This window comes from Pinus tabuliformis, chromosome 3_1, assembly GCF_031772625.1.
Source record: "Pinus tabuliformis cultivar Carrire ecotype Pingquan chromosome 3_1, CPIR1, whole genome shotgun sequence".
Classification (NCBI taxonomy): Eukaryota; Viridiplantae; Streptophyta; class Pinopsida; order Pinales; family Pinaceae; genus Pinus; species Pinus tabuliformis.
In genome coordinates, this window is record NC_142301.1 from 448,966,861 (window position 1) to 448,993,163 (window position 26,303).

Below are 26,303 nucleotides of genomic sequence, written 5' to 3' on the forward strand. Positions count from 1 at the left end.
TCATATGTAAGTTTATGGGACTGTGGCCAACAGAAAAGAGCTCTCTGCCAATGGATCAAACAGCACTAGCGACCAAAAGGTGATGTCAAACTACATCTTGGAGCTAGAGGTTTTTTTACTGTTGTCTTTTCTAACCTAGAAGACAAAGATAGGGTCTTCGATGGAGGGCCTTACTTCCTTTCATCAGCATGCCTCTACATGAGGCCATGGAAGGCGAACTTCGTGCCTGAAAAGGAAACCTTCACCCAAGTCCCTGTGTGGATCCGCCTCTTCTCATTACCTATCGATTACTGGGGCCTAGCGACCCTAAAGCTCATAGGAGACTGACTTGGCACCTTCATTAAAGCCTCGGAGGCAACGATGCAAAGGAAGTACACTTCCTGTGCCAGGATCTGCGTCGAAATGGATGTCTCAGGTGCCTTACATGAAGGACTGTGGCTAGAGTTCAGAGATGAAGATTACTTTCAAGCCATCGACTATGAACAGATCCCCTTCCGGTGTAGGAAATGCCATGAACACGGTCACCTTGTCAGGGAATGCCCATTAAACAAACCAGTGGAAGATGCCAAGCTTGAGCAACCAGCCAAGAACCAGGAGGTTTTTAAAAAGCCAAAATCAAGACAAAGGGCCTACAGGAAAAGAATAAACAAAGCAGTGATAGATCCCAGCAAAACCCTCAACCCCTTCAGCATTCTGGACTCAGACGCAGACTCGGAAGGTAACAACAAAGAGACAAAGCTGCCTGAAGCTCCTCAAAAAAATATGACAGACCACAGATCAACAGATGCAGAGGAAACCACTGAAAATACAGAAGTACAAACGCATGAAGTAGCAGATGAACGAGATGAAGACACAGACATGCTAACCAGCGATGGGGGAAGCGAAGATCTGGAACTCAATGAAGTTCTAGAAAAAGAAGGGGTAAATCTGCCAGACATGGAAAAGCACTGGAGAACACAAGGGCTGGAAAATATCCCGGAGGAAGAAATAAAGAAGATCAGCGACCTCTTCATAGCAAGACAACAAGCGGAGCTAGATAAGCAAAAGAAAAGATTAGGAATCATGAAAGGCACAGGTAACCAATCTAAAAGCCTTTTCTTCATTCATTAGGACGGAAACAAAACAAGAGAAGAGGCCGAAGGACAAATGGAGAGGTTCTTAATGATTTGGGTATCCTAATGATCAATTCAGGCAAAATGAAGGCTTTACACGCCTTCCCGTCCTACCAATAACCTCATCATTATTAATGAAAATCATCTCCTGGAATACAAGAGGGCTCAACAGCTAAGTCAAACAAAGACTTCTCAAGAGGAAGTTACAACAGGAAAAGCCAGACATTATGCTCATCCAGGAAACAAAGTGTGCCACTAATAAGCTGGAGAACATCACCAAAAAGCTAGGAAAAACTATCAAATATATAGACATAGCCAGTCAAGGATGGGAAGGAGGCATTGCAACTCTCTGGGACTCCAGAGTAATCGAAATCACTTCTATGGAAGCTACCAGATCATACATTGCCACAAAATTTCAATTAACTGGTAATTCTGAAACCTACCTTTGTATAAATGTCTATGGGCCACAGCGTTTAGAAGATAAAATTTCTTTCCTGAACTCGCTAATGAAGTTAAAGCTAAGATACCAACATTCAAAGATCATAATGGGAGGGGATTTCAACATGATTACCTCCCTCCTGGAAAAAAAAGGAGGCCTTAGGCGACTGAATAAAGACTCAGAACTCTTTGTTGACTTCATGGAATCCACCCAACTGGTCGACATCCCCCCAAAAAATGGGCTCTACACTTGGAACAACCGAAGAGGAGGAGAAAATAGGATAGCCTCTCGCCTTGACCGTTTTTTGATCTCAGAAAACATCTTACTGGAAGGAACAATAGTTGACTCTGATATCCTCCCCAGTGGGGGATCAGACCACTGGCCCATCGCCCTGGAAGCTGCTTTTCTTGAGACCCCCAAAAACAGGCCTTTCAGATTTGAGAAATTCTGGCTAACTCACCCAAATTTTCCAGATCTGTTGAAAAAATGGTGGGAAGAGCCCAGGAATATAAGGGGGACAAAAATGTTTAAACTCCAGTCCAAACTAAAGCACATCAAACACAAAATCAAGGATTGGAATGCAACCGATTTTGGTAATATTTTCCAGGAAAAGCACAATATAGAAGACCGACTAAGTCAAATTCATAAAGGCTGGGCTTCGGGGATTAACAGGGAGGACTCAAATGAACAGGAAAAGATCCTAATGCAGAAATGGCAGCTCCGCTGCCAACAGGAAGAAATCCTTTGGAAGCAAAAATCTCGCATCCAATGGTTGAAGGAGGGAGAGCAAAACACAAAGTTCTTCCATAGATTGACGATGGATTACAGGGGGGCTAATAAAATCCTTAAGCTTACCAATGCATCTGGAGAAGTTATTCAAAACCACAATGAGATCTCAACTTTGCTTACTAGTCACTTTAAGCAAATTTCCCAGGAATCTCAAGAAGATCGATCGGAAGCCAGAGAGGAAATAATACAGGCCATCCCCCAAATCATTACTCCAGCACAAAATGCCTCTTTGTTAAGAAATATCTCAATGGAGGAGGTGGAGGAGGCTATTAAAGACATGCCAAATGATAAAGCACTGGGACCAGATGGTTTTACTATAAACTTCTACAAAGCTTGTTGGCAAACAGTCAAAAAGGAGGTCTGGGAAGTAGTTGAAGATTCAAGACGATCTGGCTCAATTCTTAAAGCCCTAAACTCTACTTTCCTAGCCCTAATCCCCAAAGAAGAGGAAGCCCGAACTCCGGAAAAGTTTCGCCCCATAGCTCTGTGCAACGTGACTTATAAAATCATCTCTAAGGTCATCGCTAACAGACTTAAACCAATCCTCCCTGACATCATCTCGGAGGAGCAATCAGGTTTCGTGGAAGGAAGACAAATTCTGGACAACATCCTCTTGGCTCAGGAGATGATACATACTTTGCAATCCAGAAAAATCCCTGGTATGATGATTCAGCTCGACCTTTCAAAAGCTTTCGACAAAGTGAATTGGAATTACCTGGAGGCCACCTTAAGTGCTTTTGGTTTCGACATTCGGTGGATCAAATGGATTCTCGCTCTTATCAAGTCAACAAATTTCTCTATTTTGGTTAATGGATCCCCCTCGGCCCCCTTCTCTCCTTCCCGCGGCATAAGGCAAGGAGACCCGCTGTCCCCCTTCCTTTTTGTGATCCTCATGGAAGGGCTTAGCAGATATATTCACAGAGCCAAAGCGGAAGGGAAAATTAATGGATTGCGCCCTTTCCCCTCCACCCCTGCAACTACTCACCAGCAGTTTTCCGATGATACTATGCTGCATGGCTCTCCAACTGTCAAAGATGCCAAGGCTTTCAAATCCATCTTATCTCTATTCAGCATGGCATCAGGTATGGACATAAACCACTCCAAATCGACTATTTTTTTCTTTAATACTCATGTTTCAATTCAGAACCATCTTACCAGCATCCTAGGCTTTCGAAAAGGTTCTCTACCCTCGAAGTACCTGGGAGCCCCGCTCACCACCAAGCCATGGCAAAAGTTTCATTGGGAAAGGCTCATAGCAAACATGGAAAAAAGATGCAAACATTGGACACACAGGGCTCTTAATTTTGCGGGACGCCTAGTTTTAACTAAAGCCATCCTGCAGGCCATCCCTCAGTATATGCTTTCTATCCTCCCAGCACCTAAATCCATCCTGCAGAAAATCCGATCCATTCAAAGATCCTTTTTATGGAGTGGCAGCGCAGAGAAGAGGAAATGGGCTCTCGTGGCCTGGGATAAGGTCTGTAAATCGAAACTAGCTGGAGGTTTAAACCTAATTGACCCCGAAATTAGCAACAAAACTGGTGGAGCGAAGCTGTGGTGGCGCTGGCTGAAGGAGACCAACGTCCCCTGGGCCAGATATTGGAAGGAGAAATACACTCCTAACTGCAGAGACCAGGACCTCATAAGACTTCAGGAATTGCCAGAAGGTTCCCCAATTTGGAATTTGGCAAAAAAGAACAGAAATCTAATTCAAGAACATAGTTTTTGGGAGATCCGTAATGGGAAATCTGCCCTCTTTTGGGAAGACTCCTCGCAACAGCACCCAAAGCTTGAAAACCCTGATCTTGAAGCGTACAAAATTAACTGTCAAAACAAGGGAAAGCACTCTGTTCATCAATACTGGAACCCCGATAGCCAGGACCAGGAATGGAGAGAATGGTCCCTCCCAGACGCAGAAATCCCTAATGAAGAAAATAATAACCTTCAAAATCTGCTCCTAATCTTAAACAAACGAAAAATTAGAATAACCACAGATGAGGACAAGCTGAGATGGGGGCTGAAGGGCAATGGCAATTTCACCCTTAAAGAAGCCGGAAGGCAGATGGAATTCTCAGAGCAGGGGGAGGACGCATCATGGTTCAACAAGGTTTGGGATCCCCTCTTTTGGCCAAAAATTCAAACTTTTCTATGGCTTCTCATGCGGCGAAAGACCCTCACTTGGGAAAACCTGCAGAAAAAGGGCTTTGAAGGTCCTTCTTTTTGCCCTATGTGCAACCAAGCCGCAGAAACCATGAACCACTTATTCAATACCTGCGAGTGGGCAAACCACATTTGGCAAGAGATAGAAGCTATCATGCAGCAAAACAGCAGAGACTTGGACTCCATCCATAACACCATTAACAATTGGCCAAGCAATTATTCAGAAAATCCTCAAATCAACAATATATGGAAAGTTCTACCAGGTTTTATTACTTGGACATTGTGGAAAGAAAGAAATAGAAGGATTCTTCAAAGCGAACACAGGAATATTAAACATTTGAGAATTACCTTATTTCAGAACATCCGCCAATTAATCCTGGTAAAAAGTAAAGCCGACCCAGCCAGCCGAATCTCGCTGGAGGACCAGAGAATCCTAAATGCCTTCAACATTTGCACCGACCAAAGTCTCGTCCCCCAGGCCAAACAGCAGAACATCAACAATACACTAAAAGGATGGACTCAGCCCCCTGAAGGTTTTCTGAATTTAAATTTCGACGGGGCCTCGAAAGGAAACCCGGGCCCAGCTGGTATAGGAGGCATCATCCGAAACCAGTCAGGCGAAATTCTCCATATATACAGCAAAGCGCTAGGTGAGGGTACCAATAACGAAATGGAATTCGCAGCAATGGAAAAGGGGTTAAAAATCCTCCATAGAAACCAAAAAGAAAACGCAGTAATTGAGGGTGACTCTGAGATTGCCATAGCAGTGGCAAAGAAAATATACGGGGGCACTCCAATAAGCAAAGTAACTAAGCACTGGCACCTGTCCATGGTCACAGACAGTATCGGGAAACTGCTTGGAGGAATGAAAGGCCTCATCTTCCAAGCGGTAAGGAGAAAGGAAAACTCAGTCGCCGACCACTTGGCTAACCACGGGATCGAACACCCAGCTGAAATGGTGGACAACTGTTGGCAGATGGTGGAAAATCATCATTTAAAAGACCGATGCTCTCAACTCGCTCGATTAGATTTAGCGGCTGCGGAAAGGGCAGGTCGGCAATCCGATTAACAAACTTTCATAAGTATATGGATAGGCCGACGGGACTGGTGCCATCAACTCCTAACAACTACCGCAGGACAAGCCGGTTGAGGGCATTAATGAGCATAGCAGGTTACAGGGATTTGTACAGGTTCATGATCCAGGATGACATAGGCCGCCGCAGAAGCGCTGGACGGAGGGACACGTGGCACGCTCAAGACCGAGCAGGAGGTGGCGAAGGCAAACATTCCCAATCAATGAAAAGCCCCTCCAATTTTTCGCACAACTACATTTATGGTGATCGGACAGGCAATGAACACGCCGCGATCCACTCCCCTGCCCGAAACCTCCCCGCAAATTTCTATATAATTGCTCCTGCACTCTCTTGGAGCATCATGTTTTATGCACTTAGGAAGCAGAGACTCCATCTTTGCATTAGTGTTCAGGAGAGTATCAGTCACGAAAGATTTCTCATGGCGGGCGAGAGCAGCCGAAACCAGTCGGCAAACAGAGATTTGCAGACGGCCCGAGATTTGTTCAAGTGACGAACATCTCAGAGGAATAAGCGGAAAATCATAGATTTGGAGGCCTCTGCGCAGGAAGAGGAAGCCAAGCTCTCTGATCATCAACTCAGCCAAGAAGTCGACTGGTTGCATGACCCTGGAATGCCTAGCACTAGAGCAACCCAATTCGTCCGTACTCAGGCAGAATCATGGCGCATGAAGACCATCTTGGCAAAGGCAATGGACGTTCAGGGGGAACAGGCAGGCCAGCTTTGCACGCTCCAGTAGTTTGCAGCCACGATGACGAAGAACCACATGGCAGTGGTCGAGAGCAGCGAGTTTAAACTATGCGCAATGCATGAGGAGATGGATTCAATTAGCAAAAAGCTCTCTGTTCTGATCAAACTCCTCCGGAAAGTTATTGAGCAGGACAGCAAGCCCGCTGATCCGCAGAAGGGAGGTCCATCGTGCGTTCACCAGGCTAAGGCTTCCAGGCACAGTGAGGCGCATGCAGCCCCTGACCCCCCCAACAACTCTGATTAGTCTTCCATGTCCCTTTGTTGGACTTTGTTATATTTTTCTGTTACTGTTTTTCCAGCTCTGTGATAGCCAGTTTTTTGGCCCAAGTCATCCTGCGTGGTGTACTCCTCTGCAGCACTAGGTTCTATATGTCTACTATAGTTCTCTCTTCCTGTTTCACTCTGTTGCTATCGAGTAAGGCCTGCTATGCAGCCAGTAATCTGCTTCGGCAGAAGTTTTGTACTATATGTTACACTTGTTAATACAAAAGCTTATTTACACAAAAAAAAAACAATTGAAAAGGAATACTAATTCACCACCCCCTCTTAGTATTTCTAACAGATATTATCTGAGATGATTCCTAAATATTCACAAAGTTTCACCCTCTGAAACCTTCCAAAAAAATAGTTGTAGAGAAAATTCCATGATGACCAGTTTAAAGTAGCAAAACCCTAGGATCAAGAGCTCTAATACTAAATGTTAGGAACCTTGCTCCTTAAAAATGATAAGAAACCAATAGTTACAATGCTCCTAGAGGTGGAAACCACCTTTTATATTCAATGTAATGTACAAGAAAATATTTTATGATACTAATACTAGGTATCCTTGGTATATATAGGAGACAAGCGGTACAATTATAATAAAATGGGACCATGAGGGGTTCTAGCCTACATAGAAGAATAAAAATTGAAATATAATCACTTAATATTTATGGCTTCATAAGGGGTTTTAGGGTTAGCATGGGACTTATGTAGGGCTTAACATGGAAATTTAAATTTTGCACATCGAAAATGCGTAAAATAATGGTACAATTAAAAGAGAAGTATTATATGTGAGAGATGTCATTAGCCATATAATCCTTTTACATGGCCCCTCCTTAGATAGCTTATTTTAGTGACACTTTGATTGATTTGATTGGATGTTGGGGGTGTACCTGGAGCACAATTAGAAATGCGTGATCCTTGCTTATTAGAAATGGCTTCTACAAAGTGTCATTTTTTGGAAGCATAATATGATGAATATGAAGTGGTTAATGCAAGTGATGCTACAGTATCATTCAACTACATTCACTTTCATGGCCTCTTCATTCACGGTATCACACGACTCAATGGGCTTTGTTATGACAAGCAAATTTGACCTAATTAAAATATTTTTAATAAACAAGGGATGAAATGGGTAGAAGAACAAGGTGAAGAAAGATGTATTTAAGAACCCATGAAAAATGATGATGATTTTTTAGTCTCCTCATAATCCCACTTGGCCACAAATTCATCATCTAACGGTTGAAGTGGCATGGAGAAGTTGAAAAACAAGGATAATTTGCATTAAATGAAGGTATATATATTAATTTACTTTCATAGCATGTCAGAGATTTATTCAATGATGATATTTTCATGTGTGGTCACCATGATTATGTGTGTCTCACAAGTTCTTTCAATAAGAACTAATGAGAACCTTTTCAATTTATTTAGTAAATGTGTTAAAAGTGGTCCCATGAATAATATGAAATATATAAGTAATTGTTTTAGTTTTATGTTCCATTCACACATTTTAGGGAACATATTACGCATGGAAAAATTATTATAATAGAGCTTGGAACATTCATTTAAAAATGAAATGAAATTTGAATCTTGTTTTTAAGAGGGTTTATTTGAAAATTTTGAATGGAAATTGTGTCTTGTGTCTTTGCAATTTTTAAGTCTTGAAAAAGAGAATTCGTATTGAGCTTCACAACCTTAATATGATATGGATTTTAATATGTTAGTGTTGGACTGTGCAACCAAAATAAAAGATAAGTGTGAGATACTCATATTTTTCACAAGATGTACATGTTAATATGAATTTCTAACCCTTGGTTTCATATTCCAAGAGGTCTCCTGGACTTTCATGGCTACTGGATTTCTTACACACTGACCCTTATGGATTAGGTGTCCAACATTTCCCCTTAATTTTAACTGGGTGCATATGTGTTAGAAATTAATTAATGGATAAATGAAACAAATACGATATTGCATAAACAAAAATATATAAACACATAAAACAAGAGAGACATACATATAAGTGGTTCAACCAATTTGGGCTACGTCCACGGAGAAACAGCTAGTCCTTCCTTTTAGATTATCCAGAAAAATGAAGAGATACAACCTACAATAGATCCACTGTAATTTCCTCTTCACTCACGTACAGTCTCCTCTCTCTTCCTCGCTCAGAATAATGATACACCATTGTAATAAAATTCCCTCATATAAACTGAGGGTTGCCTTCTAGGGAAAAAAAACCTAAATTAACATAACTTATACCATCAGATCATTCGCCTAATGAATGACCCAGATTGAATACGAAATTACAACATTTCACAAAGAAATTTTACATCTATTTTTAGCTTCGGGGGCCCGCTAGCCCCTGAAACCCCCCGCCAGGGGGTACAGTCCCTCCCATACCACATTCCTCTTGGGGTATACACTCGACTGAAACAAGACCTTTGAATCAGGAATATATTCAAGCTCCACATCCACCTAGTTCAAATTAAGGGGGGGAAATGTTGGACACCTAATTCATAAGGGTTGGTGTGTAAGAAATTCAATAGTCATGAAAGTCCAAGAGACCTCTTGGAATATGAAACCAAGGGTCAGAAACTTGTATTAACATGTACATCTTGTGAATAATATGAGTATCTCACACTTATCTTTTGTTTTGTTTGCACAATCCAACACTAATAAATTAATTTCCATATCATATTAAGGTTGTGAAGCTCAATATGAGAGCATTCATATTGAGCTTCCTGAACTTAATATGCTATGTAATTTAATTTGTTAGTGTTGGACTATGCAACCAGAATAAAAGATAAGTGTGAGATACTCAATTATTCAAAATATGTACATGTTAATACAATTGTATGACCCTTGGTTTCATATTCCAATAGGTCTCTTGGACTTTCGTGACTATTGGATTTCTTACACACTAGCCCTTATGGATTAGGTGTCCAACATCCCCCTCCCCCTTAATTTGAACCACATGCATATGAATCCAAGAAGAGAGTTGAAGAAAAAAAGTGCATGGTAGCCAATGACTAAAAATGCTCTCTGAAATGGTGATTTTCAAGGAATACCACAAACCAAATGAGGTGGGAGAACTCAAGGTATCAACTAGTGGTGGTTTAAGGTTGACAACCAACTCTATAACTAAAGCTTAATGCAGTTCCTAGAACAATTCCAAATATAGCTAGAAGTTGAAGTCTTCTACTGGTGGAATTGATCCCTGATAATGGTTTATAGATGACCACAAAATGATCAAAATAGTGGTTTGAAGTTGACCATAAATTGTTGCAACTTGTCTCCAAGGCTCAAAATTTCCAAATATGGCAAGAATTTGAAGTCTTAATCTAGTGGAAGCACTCACATATGGAAATTTGAAGATAACCACAAACTGATGTTGGTTTGAAGATGACCACAAACTAATGTTAGCTTGAATATGGCCACAAACTAAATCATGCTCATAACTTTGGCTCTGGCTACAAATTTGATTCTAGTTCAGGCTTGAGGTATCATGTCTCAAGCTCTTCAAAACTAGTAGTTGATCATCACTCCCCCCCTGTCAGATATAAGGTGAGAATATGATACCATTTTTGCTCAAGCTCGTTTGTACATGCTTGATTGATATGGCTTCAAAACTAGAAGCCTCATTGTTAATCCCCTCTTATCCCATACAAAGTGAGAGGAGGCTTATGTTTCTAAAATATTCACATGGATAAAGATAACAATTCTGCCAAAAACACACCCTTTTACAAAGAAATTTCACTAGAAAACTTACAAAAAATCACCATTTTCAAGTTGCCATTGTTATTTTGTTTTATCCCAAGCCAATTTTCGCCTTCTGCAAGTTGATAATCCCAAGTTGAGAGTGTTGATGATTATATTAAAAAAAGTTTTTCCTCTTCCTCAGCCAAAAGAAGTCTTACATCCCAATAGATTTCTCAATCCTCTGAATTTGGTCTAATAATATCCTCAACAAATGGGGTAGCAAGCTAAGTGGGATTTATTGTGGGGAAAACTCCATATTAAGATCGCTTGAGCTAGAGGTGATCTGGGATGGGTGACCTCCTAGGAATTCCTAGTTACCGAGTACAAGCCCTAGAAGTGATGATTGACGCTATGTGATTCATTTCACTAGTTTCAATCCCACTTCTTCACCCCTGTGAGCATCACCCAATGCATTGAGTGCTAAGTGGACTATTCAAAAATCATGAGAAATTAGTCAGTTACGACTACCTCTGATGGAAATGGTCATAAATGAATGACTTACTTAACGCAGTTCAATCCCAAAAGTGATATCTAATATCCATGTCATCATGACATGAGAAGAAATTTGAAGACAATAAATGGGAAACCTGATATAGAAATTAAACGATCCCCCATCTTTGAATGTTTTCACAAAGCATCATAGAGAACCTGAATATGGATACTTCCCACTGGAATTGAGTTACATCTTTTGTATCGGAACCTTCACATAATCAAAGGGTAAACTACATGTAGGTGAAAAAAAAACTAGAAACAACACTTGTACCAAGCAAAATTGTAACTTCAAAAAGGCCCATAGTGGGCCTTGAACAATTCTATAGACTGATCATAAGAAGCAAGCATTCTCATATATAAGAGCATTGCTTGAAAATTTGTTGGACCCACTCCTTTCCATAGGGATAATACCCCTTCATCACCAATAATATGGTATAGAGCATGGAATGCATTTTTGTAATGTCATTGTTAAGATGCGTGAAAATTTTCATTCGTGTGCATGAAAATGAGAGATAAATCTATAGGACTTCCAACACATGCCCTAATATCTCCTATGTTTAATCCACAAAGAGCCTTCTGATAGAGAGGGAGTGGTTTCCCATGATTGGAAGAAATTACTTTGATTTTCAATATCCTAAATGATCTAAGACATGTTGTTGTATAAGTTTCCTATCTTAACAAACCAAACATCAAGATTGCTCAATTTCTTCATTATTGAGAACTTTTGGTAGTTTTTTTCCTTTTTTATTTGTTGCTATCATTCATGTTATTTCTTGTATTCATTGTTTCTCTATTCAAATTTTCTACATCATTAGTAAAGTTGTAGCTCAAAAGATAGTAAAATCTATTTATCACTTGCTCATTACCAACTTTGAGCACGAAGTAATGCCTGCAATTCCAGGATTTCCTCTGCAGGGAATGTCAGAATAGGGACTAGAGAATGCCACTGTTGCATTTCAAAACTGTGTGTACAAAGAGAAACTATTGATTATTTCAAGATTGATCAAATTCATAGATATGACAAACTTAGTGAGGTAGATCTAACGGGTTTTTAAGCAATACTTGCTCTGATATAGTTTTTGGAGTGTGTAACCAAAATAAAAGATAAGCATGAGATACTGATAATATTCACAAGATGTACATATTAATCCAATTGTCTAACCCTTGGTTTCATATTCCAAGAGGTCTCTTAGACTTTCGTGAATGTTGGACTTCTTACATGCCAACCCCAATGGACTAGGTGTCCAATAGTTAGAATTCATTACTATAACAATGATGGGTGAAGTAATGAAGAAATAAGACAAACAATTAATAAATATGTTGAAACCATAAAGGATTAATATGTCAAGAATGTGCATGATTGTAGAGAAGGAAGACTTTAAGTGAAGAGATAGAGCAAAGTGATGCATGATGATGAGATGTAAATGGGCTTATATGTTTGGGAAGATGGTTGCAATAAAGGAATGATGTTAAACTTTGTGTTATTGTAAATAATTTGAATTCTTATTGTACATGAGATGAAACATTACAATTATGCATGTGTTTTTGCAGGTGCATGATTGGTTGTACTCATCACCCTAAATTTTTGGTCCAATTTGTAAAAATTATTTCCTGGAGTATTTTGTAAGCCTTATTGAATCAAGCCTACATGAATTGCATAAGTAATCATGTAGCATGTATCCACATTATGTATAGGGAGGATTTTACATAAAGTTGTGAAATCAACCAATCGAATAGGTACAAGGGTGGTGAGTGGAATTGTATCTAAAATTGATTTGAAATTGAAGAAATTGCATCTTTAATTGTGGGGGGGGGGGAGAAGGAGAGAGGTAAGGAGATAGTGAGAGAGTTGGAGGGTGGAGATAAAGAAAGTGATGGGTTTGGGAGAGAGAGAGGGGGCTGTAAAAGAGATGGATAGAGAGGAATGAAGAGAGAGAGGAGGGGATGGAGAGGATAGAGGGAGGGAGAGAAAGGGAGGGAAGAATAAAGACAAAGAGAGGTAGAGGTAGAGAAAGACAGAGTGACAAGGTAGATATGGAGAGAGAGGGAAAGAGAATAGGAGGGAATATATAGAGGAAAGGTGAGAGAGGGAGAGAAATGGAAGAGAGAGAGGGAGACATATAGATGGAGGGGGAGAGAGAGAAGGAGGGAGGGAGTTAGTGAAAAAGTTGGATGGTAGATGGGGGAGAGAAAGGAAGAGAGAGAGGACTTGAGAGAGAGAATCAGAGAGGGATGGAGAGAATAGAGGAAGGAAGAGAGAGAGAGGAAGAGATGGATACATCCTAGATATGGTATGTGTATATGAAAAATAAATCTAGATCCATATTAGCCTTGGATCTATTAAGTGCTGAGACAGACCAAATCTCTTTCCACTTTAAAAAAGATTTGCATCTCAAAAAAATTGATCATTCTCAATGCTTGATAGATATGAGTTAAGATGGATTTAGGCTAGTTGAATTTTAAGATAAATTAACCTTACTGCGATTAAAAAAAGAATCAAACATAAGTAAAAATGTTTAACACTTTTCATTCTAGAATTTTTATAAACAATTTCAAAATTGTGTTAGTAATGTAAATATAAAATAATTTCGATCATTATGTTTTTTCAAAAAAATATTTTAACGTATAATTTTAATATATTAAAGATTTTCTAAATAGATTTAGTTGAAAGAGGTTATAGATTTAATTGAGAGAGGTTATAATGAATAACAAATTATTTTAACATATAATTTTAATATATTAAAGATATTCTAAATAAATAGATTGAGTTGAAAGAGATCATAGATTTAATTGAGAGAGGTTATAATGAATAAGTAAAATACTATTGAGGATTTAATATCCACCAAATTGAAAAACAATTTAATATTAAATATTTTTGTTAGTGGAGAAATCTCATACTTTACGTATAGTCATATTTTAATAATAATTTACAACTAATAATGAAATTTTACACATAACTTGAATGTTTTTATTTTATTTGTTTTTAAATCACGATACGTTATGAATCACGTAATATGTTTATATGTATATTTATTTTTAAATGTTTCATGCCATTTTAGTTTTATAGGTTTTTTCAATTTAATATATATTAAAAGAAAAATTAAAAAATATATAGAATAATTTTAAATGTTTCATGCTTTGCTTGTTTTATATAAAAAATATGTGTAATTTTAATTTTTTTATAAATATTGTATTGAAGATAATGATAATAAATGTATATTAGTGTAATTATATAAATTAAATGGATGGTGTTTGGAGGGTTAACTTAATTGGTTAGGGTTAATCAATTGGTTAGTCTTCGTCATCAAAGCATCTTTGCTATTGAGGGATCATGGGTTCAATCACTCTCGAAGTTAGGCTCTATGGTTGGGCCCACAGAAAGTGATCTCTTTGGGCAGATTTGCATGGTACAAATATTCTATAGATGTAGTGCTCACCTTTGAGAAATCACATAGAAAAAAAATTAATTAAATTAATTAATTAATGACGGGAAAATGTTGATGATCATGGATCCATAATAAGTATCAAAGCACTTACTTTATAATACATTTGAAATTGTTAAAATTTTAAAAATCATAATCAATATGAATCACAAAAGTCTAATATCAAACTTCATTATTATTTTTATTATTAATTATAAAAAGAATTAATATAAAAGTTAAAAATATGTATCTTTCAAAATACATGGAACAAGATTCTTATCTATGGTGATCTATGCCTACTTTAGAATGGAGATTATTAATCTGTAAATAGACTTTTTTACAATACCATGGCTTATCTGTACTACATCCAAAACAACCATGACTTGTTTCACATTTTAAATTATTATTATTATTATTAGTTATAAAAAAAATTAATATATAAATTAAATATGTGTATATTTGAAAAAGCATGAAACATGATTATTAATATGGAGATTTAGTCCCACCTTAAAAATCTATATAGAGACTTTTTTACAATACCATAAACCAATACTATGGCTTATCAATACCACATGCCGAGTAGAAATTACGACTTTTTCTACGGGAAAAAAATACCACATGCCCAAAAAACCATACCTTGTTTCATATGACACTTATTCATATGACAAATTTTTAAATTAATCAATTTAATTAAAAGAGAAAAAGGGCATAGTTATTTGGAGATAAATTTCATCTTTGATTTGTGTATACTACTAAGAATATTCTAGAATATTTTGTCGAGGTTGAATCTCTACCATCTACTTAATAATTATTGATAATTAAATTAAAATTTTGGAAGACCAATTCTAAAATAGACATGCATAACTAGATCTAATGAAAACTATAAAAAACATAAAAGAGTAAAACAAAAAATAGCTAGATCAAATGTTATATTTATTATGGCATAGTTGAACTTATAGAGGAAATAGCCTTCTTCATAGAAATTCAGTGATACAATTTCAAGCAATATTGTAATTTTTTTATGTTTAAAGTATTTTTTACTTTATAAAATTTATGACAAATTCTACATATTAAACAACTTAAACTTAAGTTTTTAAAAATCTCTACTGGAATAAAAAATATCGTGAAAAAACTATTTCATTATTTATTACAGATAAACATCACTTTTTATTAAATCATTTTTTATTGAAACCTTTATAAAATTAAATCAACTCTATTCTTTGTTGAAAAAATAACAAATACGAATCATTTTTTTAAACCTTAATATTTTATTTTAAACATTCTTCATTTTAAGATTATTATGATTAACTTAATTTAATTAATTTGTACATAATGATTTTGGATTAGAATGCAATTATTTATTATGGTTAAACATCAATTTCTTTTATTGGAACCTTTGTTAAGTTAAATCAACTATATTCTTTGATGAAAAAAAAGACAAATACAAATCATTTTTTTTAATTTTAATATTTTATTTTAAATCTTCGCTATTTTAAGATTATTAGGATTAGCTTAATTTAATTATTTTGCACAGAATAATTTTGGAAAAGAAAATTAAAGTATGACTGGAAATTTATGAAAAAATAATTTGATTTAGGACATATTATTCCATTGTGAATCATTCTATTACTCTTGAGATTATTGCAAAGTGTTGTTATTATAAAAAGGATTTATATATTTTTTTTACAAATATATAGTTAAAACAATATGTAATAAAAATTTTAATTATGAAATTCAATTCTATTTTTACCAAGATTTTTAACCTGTAAAAGATTTTTGTTTTGGGCCAATATCATGGCTCATTAATACCACATGCTCAAAAAAACATAACTCATATTCTATGACATGTGTTCACATGCCATTTTTTTTAATTAATCAATTTGATAAAAAAAAGGGAGAAAGGGTATAACTATTTTTTATATAAATATCAACTTTTGGTCTCTAACTAGTACTAAGAATATTATGTGGAAGCTAAATTCCTACCATCTACCTAATAATTATTGATAATTAAATTAAAAAGTTGGAAATTCATGAGGTGCAGATCAATTGGTTTGCATGTGATTTAGTCCCGAGCAACGTAAACTTTGAAACGGGAACTCTAGCCAAAAAAACATGAAAAATAGTGCTAAAAACAAAAATGTTGATGGTGGAATAAATTTTTTTTTGGTTTTTTCTGGTTTTTTAAATTTTTTTTAGTTTTTTTTGTGAATGCTTTTTTTTATTTTTTTATTTTTACTTACTTTTATTTTTTTTTTAAGTTTTGCTTTTTTAGAAATTCTTTTATGGTTTATGAGATAAAGTTTTTCTTAGAAAATTTGTTGATTTCAAAAAAAATTAGACATAAAAATTTTGAAGTCTCAGAATCTAACATTTAAAAAAAATCCACACTTAATCCATTAAAAAATTTGAAGTGTCAAAAAAATGTATCCACACTTAATACATTAAAAAATTTAAAATGTCTTGAAAAAAAAAGGAGTGTAGTCTGCATCGCCACTTTTTAAAATCTAATCACTTTTTTGCTACCTCTACTAAATGGGTAATCCTGGATTTAAGACCTCTGTGGTTTAAATCTTTTGATTCAGTTTCCGGAGAATCCACAGTAAGAACCGTTTTCTGCCAACGTTTCAAATCCCAACCGGGATCCATCATCAGGGCTTCTTGAATGCTTGATAGAAGAAGAGCTAATTTAAGAGATTTAATAGTAATGAGGAGAGAATTTTGAGAAGAATGTCGGCTATCCTTTTGAATAATTTTGATTTATTAATGATGAGAGTAAATTAAGATGAATGTCGGTTTCCATTTTAATAATTTTAGATTAATTTATTGATGAACTAATTTAATAATATAAATTATTATTATGATCATTATCATAATTAGTATTAATTAATTAATTATAATCTTATTAATAATAAGTTACTTTTGTTCTAATAATTAATATTAGAATCCATTGTTAATATTATTATTATAAATAATCATAATTATTATAATTAATATTAAAAAAAAATATTAATATTATTAATATGGATCATAATTAATATTAATAATATAATCCTAGTTATTTTTAATCTAAGATAATAATTATTATTAATATTGATTGTTAATATTATTATTAATTAATTAATAATTATTATTATTATTATTATTATTATTAATTAATAATGGTAATATTAATTAATAATAATATTATTAATATTTATTATTTATTTATTTATTAATTTATTTATTTTAAGAGTATTATTAGTGTAATTTTAAAATTATTTGAAATGTACTAATATTAATAATAATAATTATTGTATTAAAAATTTTATATTATAATATTAAGAGTCAATACAAATAATTAATAATAAATAATTAGTAATTAATAATTAATTAGTATTATTAATTGATAATTAATATCAAGACTTTATAATTAAAATTAATAATTAATAGATTTTAACTAATTAATAGATTTTAATTAATATTTTAACTAATTAATAGATTTTAATTAATATTTTAACTAATTAATAGATTTTAATTAATACTTAATAATCCTGATTTATAATAATAGTTAATGATAATAGTGAAAGCTATTATCATAATAACTATTGTAAATGTTTAATTATGAACTAATTATTATTATTATTATACCTAAATTATTAAAGCGAAGCTACTAACTACTAGGAAAGGAAAGGGAGAGGTAATTCTACCACCGAATACTAAACCTGAGAAGTATTGGTGACCCTAATTTTTCTGATTAGGGGAAGCCAGCTTCCACTAATCTCCATACCATTGTCTCTGTTTAGATTATGCGGATGCTTGATAATTTCAAGAGCTTCTCTAATCTTTCGCTTATGATGTTGTTCTTCCCTTGCGATAATTGAGGCGTTTTCCAAGCAGACATGGTGCTTAGTTTTTGAGGAGTGTTCTGCCAAGGCCGAAGTACGAGATCTTTCATTCTTAATATCAGCTCCATGTTCCTTGAGTCTCGTCTGCAGGGAGCGACATTTTTCACCAATGTAGCTTTTTCCACACGAGCAATCTATTTTATAGACTCCCTTAAGCTGATGTCTATGATACTGTCTTGACAGATCTCATACCTTGCCTAATAGTTCCACGTGCTGGTAATCGTATCAATTACCATTTCAAAGTTTACATTGTTCCCCTCCAAATCACAGATTCAAAAGTTATGGAGAAAAAGGTTTGAGGATAGACACGACATGGTAGTATTGATAAGGATAAAAACATAATGGTATTGATAAGCCATGATACTCTAACAAAATCTATTTACAAATTAGTAACTTTCACAATCAAAAATTTTATTACATGTTTTTTTTAAATGTAAATATATTTAATTCATATATTAATATATTTAATTCATATATTAATTTATTTTAAAAATAGGAAAAAATAATACCAACAAAAAAATTCACAATAGTTAAATTATTATAATAATATGATTAATCAAAAATCAACTCCAAACCATTAATATCAATCACAAAAATGATAAAACAAACAGGTAATTTAGATAGCTAAATTACTTTACATTACTGAATAACAACCACTCATAACTGTTTTCCTTGTTACTAATCTGATAACTAAATTATTATAAATTTTCCTATTATATTAAAATGAAAAAGAGATACCATTCAGCGAGTTTCATTTGCAATACGTAAGAACTACGGTTGCGCTGCGCTGCGCTGCCTACACAGGCCATTGAATTAAATTACAGGTTATAAAATTAGGAGCTGTATATATATCCATCGACAGTTGAGTTAGAGTCTCATAAAGAAGGTTATTGGAGCGGATTCCTGTCCTCTGCTCTGTTACAACTTCTTGGTCGACATGGCGTTGAATCGCGCAGGAGGACCCCTCCCTCTAGCTTCCCTCAATCATATTTCTCTCCTTTGCAAATCTGTCAAGGAATCTTTGGATTTCTACGAGAATGTTCTGGGCTTTGTTCCTGTGAAGAGACCCGGATCATTTGATTTTGCTGGAGCTTGGTAACACATTTTCTTCAGGATTCTGCTATTTTCAATCAAAGATACAGATTAATCATTTGCTAGCACGTACTGATATAAAATTCTTGATGACCATGCAGGCTATTTAATTATGGAGTTGGCATACATTTGCTGCAGAGTAAGAATCCAGAAGATTTACCCAAGAAATCTGAGATTAATCCAAGGGATAATCATGTATCTTTCCAGGTATGGTTATATTGAGGAAGTATACTCATGTTAACTACGTTTTAGTTTTAATTGAGTTTAGTTTTTGTGATTTATATTTAGTTTTAATTGAGTTTAGTTTTTTTGTGATTTATATTTAGTTTTTAAGAGTTTTTTTAACAATAATTATATTAAAAAATATTTGTCTACGTTATTTAAATCAACTATTGTGATTTATAGGCAAGAAGGTACATAGTTCAAATAATGTGATTTATAGGCAAGAAGGTACATAGTTCAAATAATGAACCACATTAGTTTATTCTAAAAGTATTAATAAATACATAGGCAAATATTTCTTAATATAGTTATTGCGAAAAAAAATCCTTAACTAGATTTTCTTAATTCTGTAACATGACCCAAGATTATTTGATCAGCTTGAATATTAATTAAATGTGTGCAGTGCGAGAGCATGCAGTTGGTGGAGAGGAAGCTGCAAGAATTGAAAATCAAGTATTTAAAATGTATCGTAGAAGAAGGGGGAGTGTACGTGGATCAGCTCTTCATTCATGACCCCGATGGCTTCATGATCGAAATTTGTAATTGTAATAATCTCCAGGTGGTTCCATTGGGTTCTACTTCTCATGCTTGCAGCCTTCCATCAGCCATTAATTCCAATATACATGTCAATATAATCCCACCAAACCACCACCCCCAGCACATATTGAAGCCTTCACTCGTGCCTCAGAAACTTCCAAAATTCGGTACTGCCAGTGCAGGGCAGGAGGCCGAGTTCTCTATGATCTGATCGTACATTTAGCTTCTGCCTGCTGTCCATTTATCAGATCGTGAACAGATGTAGGTTGTGCAGCATCATACACGCATCAGATCAGAAATAGTTAATTAGCATATGTCGTTGCTTTTTACAAGTTAATGAGCATATATCTTTCCTTTTTACCTTGTAACAAAAGATGCAGCATTTGGATGGATATTTAAGAGTTGACCATCCCCCGTCACCTTTTAAATGATTAAAATTCATTGTCTTCATCTTATAGTTAAATTCTTGTATTCCAAAAGGTTTATTTTACAATCCCATGTGAAGTTGTATTCCAAAAGGTTTATTTTACAATCCCATGTGAAGAACAGGTATAATTTATTAAATTTTATGCTGAATTAAAAAAATTATTTTTTAAAATAAAAATAAATACTAGTTTATAATAATTATCAAAATCAAAATTATTATTTGTTTATATGTATTACAATAAAAATATTAAACAAATTATACATTAACAAAAATATTATTATTCATATAATAAAAAAAATTAGTGTATGTGTTAAAAATATAATTTTAAATTTATTAAATTTTCAAAATATTATAATGAGTATTCCCCTTAGATTTGTTGGTCAAGAGAGCTATGCAAAAATTAAGTATAACTTGTCAAACTTTACAAAATATCCAAAAACAAAATGTCATGCAACCAACTCACAAAATAGAAGAAGAGATAGATCAACAACTTCAAAATTAGCATCTTTGAGGGGACAACCTCGTTTACATTACACAAATGAACATTTCTTTGATGATACAAATCCACAGGGGCTTCACTGGGGGGAAATACCATACCACGTGGGTTCATATTGGGGGATATATATTGAGGAAAAAATGACACAATATATTGAGCATATAATAGGGGGTAAAGGGTTTTAATATTGACAGGTATAAAAAATGGAGCTCGAAATTAATGGAAAAATATAAAGGGGTATAAAAAATAATGGAAAAATATAAAGGGGTATAAAAAATGATAATGAAAAATAATAAACCTACAATATCTAATGAAAGTAAGGGTTTTTTAAATTGGGAAGGTGTACTGAGTTCGTATTGGCAGGGAGTTAAATAATGTGATTTTTGGAGGTATTTTCCAATATGTAGTCAAATTAAGGGTATTTTTTAGTATCCCACGAACACACGTGCTATGTTAGAGGATCATTGGGTGAAGCCCCCGTGTACAAATCATAAGATTTCATTTTTATATATAGGGGTCTAAGGGATCACAATATAATCACAACGTACATAACAATAGTATTGTAAGGGCACATCAATAACAGTAATGGGCTTCTATGGGGCACAATAATAACAATATGGGGACTACATGGGCACAATAATACAATAAGGGGGTTGCACTAATAACAATAAGGGGCTACACTAGTAGTATAGGAACCTAACATGCCCCTCTCCTTCAAAAAAATGTTGTTCTCAACACTTGAGTAGTTCTGGATGCTTCTATATAAAATTATCATCCACCCATGTGGAATCTTCAGTGGATAAGTTCTTCCACTTGATGAGGTACTCTAAAATTGATCGATTTTGTAGCTATCATGTTCTTGTTTCCCTTACTGCTTCAGGTTCCAATAATTTTTCCTTCCTCGTCAAGTTTCGGCAATATTGTTTGAACTGGGAGCTTGTCACCTATAACCTTCTTTAAGCATGAAACATGGAGAACTGGGTGCACTCAGGAAGATGCAGGAAGTTCCAATTTGTATGCCATATTACCAATCTTTTGCAACACCTTGTAAGGACCATAGTACTTTGGTGATAATTTATTATCCTTCTTAGCTTGCTTGAGGGACATCTGTTTGTAAGGTTGTAGCCGTAAAAATACGCAGTGGCCTACATCAAAACTTCTTTCACTGCAATGTTGATCTTCCTATTGTTTCATTTTGATTCTCCGCAAAAGTGAGGTTATACTTTAAGAGTTGTAGAACTTGTTGTTGATGCTCGATGTCATCTTCCACTGCTTGAACCTTAGAATGATTGTCCAAGACTTTTTGTAGATCTAGAGAAATAGATGATTTCGTTATTTGAACATCTAGTGAACATAATTGTGCAATTATGCCCCGTTGTTCTTTCTTTAGAAGATTTGTCATGCCATTACAGCTTATTATATTTTCTAGTTTCCCTATGATACCCCTTAATTCAACTTTCTTTCATTCCCAAAAAAAATTCAAGAAAAGTTCTTGAAAATAAAAAGCTATCGTACCCAAAGATTGTAACCATTGGACTCCTAGTACAACATCAACACCACCCATTGGAATGGAATGTATTGGACTATTAAATATATATTCTCCCATCGATAGCTTGATATTATGACACTTTCCAGAGAAATTTATGGTTCTTCCATTTGCAACCATCACTTGACACTTTGGTGCTAGATATAGGAAGCAATTTGATTCCTTGGCTATCTTACAATGAATAATTTATGGATACTACCCGAATCAATCAACACTATTACCTTCTTCTTTTTTTATATGTCCTTCTATCTTGAGAGTTTGAGGAGTGGTAATTCATGTCAATGCATTACAAAGTATGGTCAGATTCATTTATTCTTTCTTTGGGGTTGGTTCCTGGTGTATATCCTCTTCTTTTGACATTTCTTGTTCTTTTTCTTCCTCCTCTTCCCAATATATGTAGATTAATTTCTTCTAAACACACTTATGACCTTTAGTATATTTTCTATCGCAACTGTAACAAAGCCCTTTCGATATTTTTACTTCCAATTATTGTAGTGTAAACCTTATAGCTTGTAGAAGGCTAAGAGCAACAACACTTCCATTTCTATAGTTGTGAGTGGTAAGATTCCTTGTTGTCTTTCAATTTTTCTTGCCAACCTAAGTGTCCTTCCGATGAATCAGGTCTCCAAAGACGAACCTCATATTGGATGTTATCCTTTAAAGTCCCTATGAAGACATCAATCATATGCTCCTATGGAATATCATTTACCCTTATATTCAATTTTTGAAAGTCCTCAATGTGCTCCACCATCGACCCCTTTTGTTTGACATTTATCAATTGGCTAAAGAAGCTGTTTTTCTTTGTATCCTCATAACGTGTTATCATTTCCTCCATAAAAATTGAACAGATGACAAGTGGTTTACAAGAACAAAGCCATTTATACCATACAAACTGATTAGTTTCAAAATACAAATATGTAATACATACCTTTTGTGAGGATTTCACATCATGTAGATCAAAATATTGCTCCATATGTAGTATCCAAATTATTGGATCCTTGCCATCAAACTTCCTTATATCTATCTTTGGAATGTGATGGTTCTTAAAACCCACATTTAATTCGTTAAAATCATAATTGATATTATTTTTGTCTTCATCGTGATTTTCATGGATTGTCTTGTCACCACTGGGATGGTTTTCTTCTAGCAACTTTACCAACCCTTCTTTCAACCCCTCTATCTTGATATTCATCATTACTTCCATGTCTTCTTTTAAGCCATCATTCAAAACTCTCATGTCCCTTTTTATACCATCTATCTTAGGTTCTATTCCATTCTTCAAACCATCCATCTTAGCTTCAATTTTCTTTTTGTGAGAGCGAAATTTATTGCACTTGGTTGAGGAATTTTGATATATCATGTTGCATTTCTTCCTCTTCTTCATGTGTCATAGTAGAGATTTCAGGTTGCTTACTAGGTTTTTCCCTTTTATTTCGTTGGGTTATTTATTAATGATATTTATGCTTCATTATTCCCTTTGAATCACTTCAAACTAGCTTTTCAAACAAAACTTATGCAAATTTTAAAAAATACACACATTTGTCTTGCTTTGTAGGAGCTTGATATTGAATCTGTTGTATCTCTGTAATTTCGAATTTCCAAAGTGTGAAATTTCGTATTGTGGTAGCCCTCTAAGTCCTCTTTCCAACCCCATAATTCTGATTGAGATTGGATTCTCCAGGAAAGAGTTATACTCAATCTCCCAGGATGACCTGATTATATTTTAGTTCAGTAGAGTGAAGTTGTATGAAGTGCCATGTGTCACTTTTTCAACCTTAAGCCTTGAAAACGATACCAAACAAACTACAATTTTTCCTCTTTCTGTCACTTTTTACAAAATTTTAATCCAATGCTGAGAGAGAATGTTATGACAATTTTACCAAGGTCACCCATTTGAGATGGAATTTGGGGGCCTGCAAAAATCCTATCTTCCTTGGATCATATCTACGAAAATATAGCGAACTAAGATCTAAAATTTGTACATGAAGTTCATCAGGATTTCGACTCCTTGTGATAAAAAATTCAGCTTCTAAACATTCGTAGAAAAAAAATTATAATGTAAATTCCATGATGACTTGTTTGCAGCAACGAAACCCCAGAATCCAAAGCTCTGATACCAAATGTTATGCAACTAGCTCACAAAATAGAAGAAGAGATATATCAATGACTTCAAAATTAGCCTCTTTGAGGGGGAAACCTCGTTTAAATTACTCAATGAACAATTCTTTGATGATACAAATGATAATACCTCATTTTCATATATAGGGGTCTAAAGGGTCACAATATAATCAGAGCCTACATAACAATAATATTGTAACGACACAACAATAACAATAGTGAGCTTCTATGGGGCACAATAATAACAATATGGGTACTACATAGGCACAATAATATAATAAAGAGGTTGCACTAATAACAATAAGGGGCTACACTAGTAGTATAGGAACCTAACACAAAAAGGCTAGATAGCCTAGAAGACAAAAATGATAAGTAGATACTCAATAGTCATCACAAATTAAGGGGGGAACATCATGTGCATGACTAGCACCTGAAGCTGTAGGAGGTGCTAGATCCCTATGGACAAGGAATTCCACATGAGCCAAACGCACTTCCATCGCATCAAGACGATCATCAGTATGCCTATGGCTCCTATGCAAAGAAGCCAAACGGTCGATTATATCCCATTAGTTGTGTTGTAGGTCATTCATAAAATCGATGACTTCATTTCGACCATCACTCTTCTCTTGTTGCATTTCCTCTAGATTTTCTATGATACATCTCATTTGCATGTCAAGGGAAGCCATAAATGGTGACTGGTTCACACACTCTAGCAATGGCACTCAACCTTGGCCAATTCATCCTCCACCACATCACCCACTACCCCTTCTTCCCCAATGGATTCTGTCTGCACACCCTTACCTGAAAGCAGGACAAGAGGCCCCACTACTCTCTAGGCCCAACCTCATTGGCAAAACATCATAGAGGTATCTGCCCAATGATCGAAAAGAAAATCAACTGTAGGGTGAACACATGACCCACTCCAATAGACCGTGTCGTCACCGCACATAGTCAGAAATTTTAATAGTCCACCCAGTGCATAAAACCAAGTTACAGAATCTAAATCCCCACCTAACTCACACGCCATAGGAGCATTGAAGTAAAAAACCCCCAGATGGTAAATTCCACTAGGAGAGCCACCACCACTAGCCAAATACTAGTTTTCCACAACCCAACCCTCGAACAACCAATGGAGGGGCAAAGAATTACATGAGGGGGGACCCACCAACAAAAGAATAGAATAAATACTCTTCCAAGCTAAGGACCACATAAATAAACCTACCAAAGCGCTCATGAGCTGACTAAAGCTTGGCCTTCCACAAGTCCGTGCAACCAGAAACAAGAAAAATGTGAAGACAACTAGACCTAGGCCGCAGGATCCCACACTGAGAGAGAGGGCTTCCAAGCTTGCACACTCTATATATCTCCCCAACTCACAAGAATGTCAAAGGAAAAATTCACTAAATGGGCGAGCATGCACAGGTTGGGAGCTTGTGCATACTCAACAATAGTAATGCCAAAAACACTCTCGCCCATGCCAAATGACCACCAACAACAAAAATAGGCATCCTTTCAAGGTTTAAATGGGCCAATCTCCTTCTTAGCATTTTTATTCCCCCGATGCCAGTTGTCCTGACCGCTCCACCCAACATCTGTACGCGTCATCAAAACAGGTTTTAGTGCTCCATGCCACCCTTTTGTAACCTAATTATCCACTCCCGTAGGGGTTTAATCAAGGATATATACCCTCACTTTATCATGGAAAT

General features: G+C 35.2%; 1 protein-coding gene and 1 pseudogene across 1 annotated transcript; one reads left to right on the forward strand and one right to left on the reverse strand.

The window, feature by feature from the left end:
* Window positions 1–1,750: 1,750 nt before the first annotated feature.
* On the forward strand, window positions 1,751–5,569 carry LOC149187687 (uncharacterized). The gene has a single exon (XM_089409733.1). It carries the CDS (start codon window positions 1,751–1,753, stop codon window positions 5,567–5,569), a length of 3,819 nt encoding a protein of 1,272 aa, XP_089265859.1.
* Window positions 5,570–10,863: 5,294 nt separating this feature from the next.
* Window positions 10,864–11,543, reverse strand: LOC149187688 (mitochondrial dicarboxylate/tricarboxylate transporter DTC pseudogene; annotated as a pseudogene).
* Between the last annotated feature and the right edge of the window lie 14,760 nt (window positions 11,544–26,303).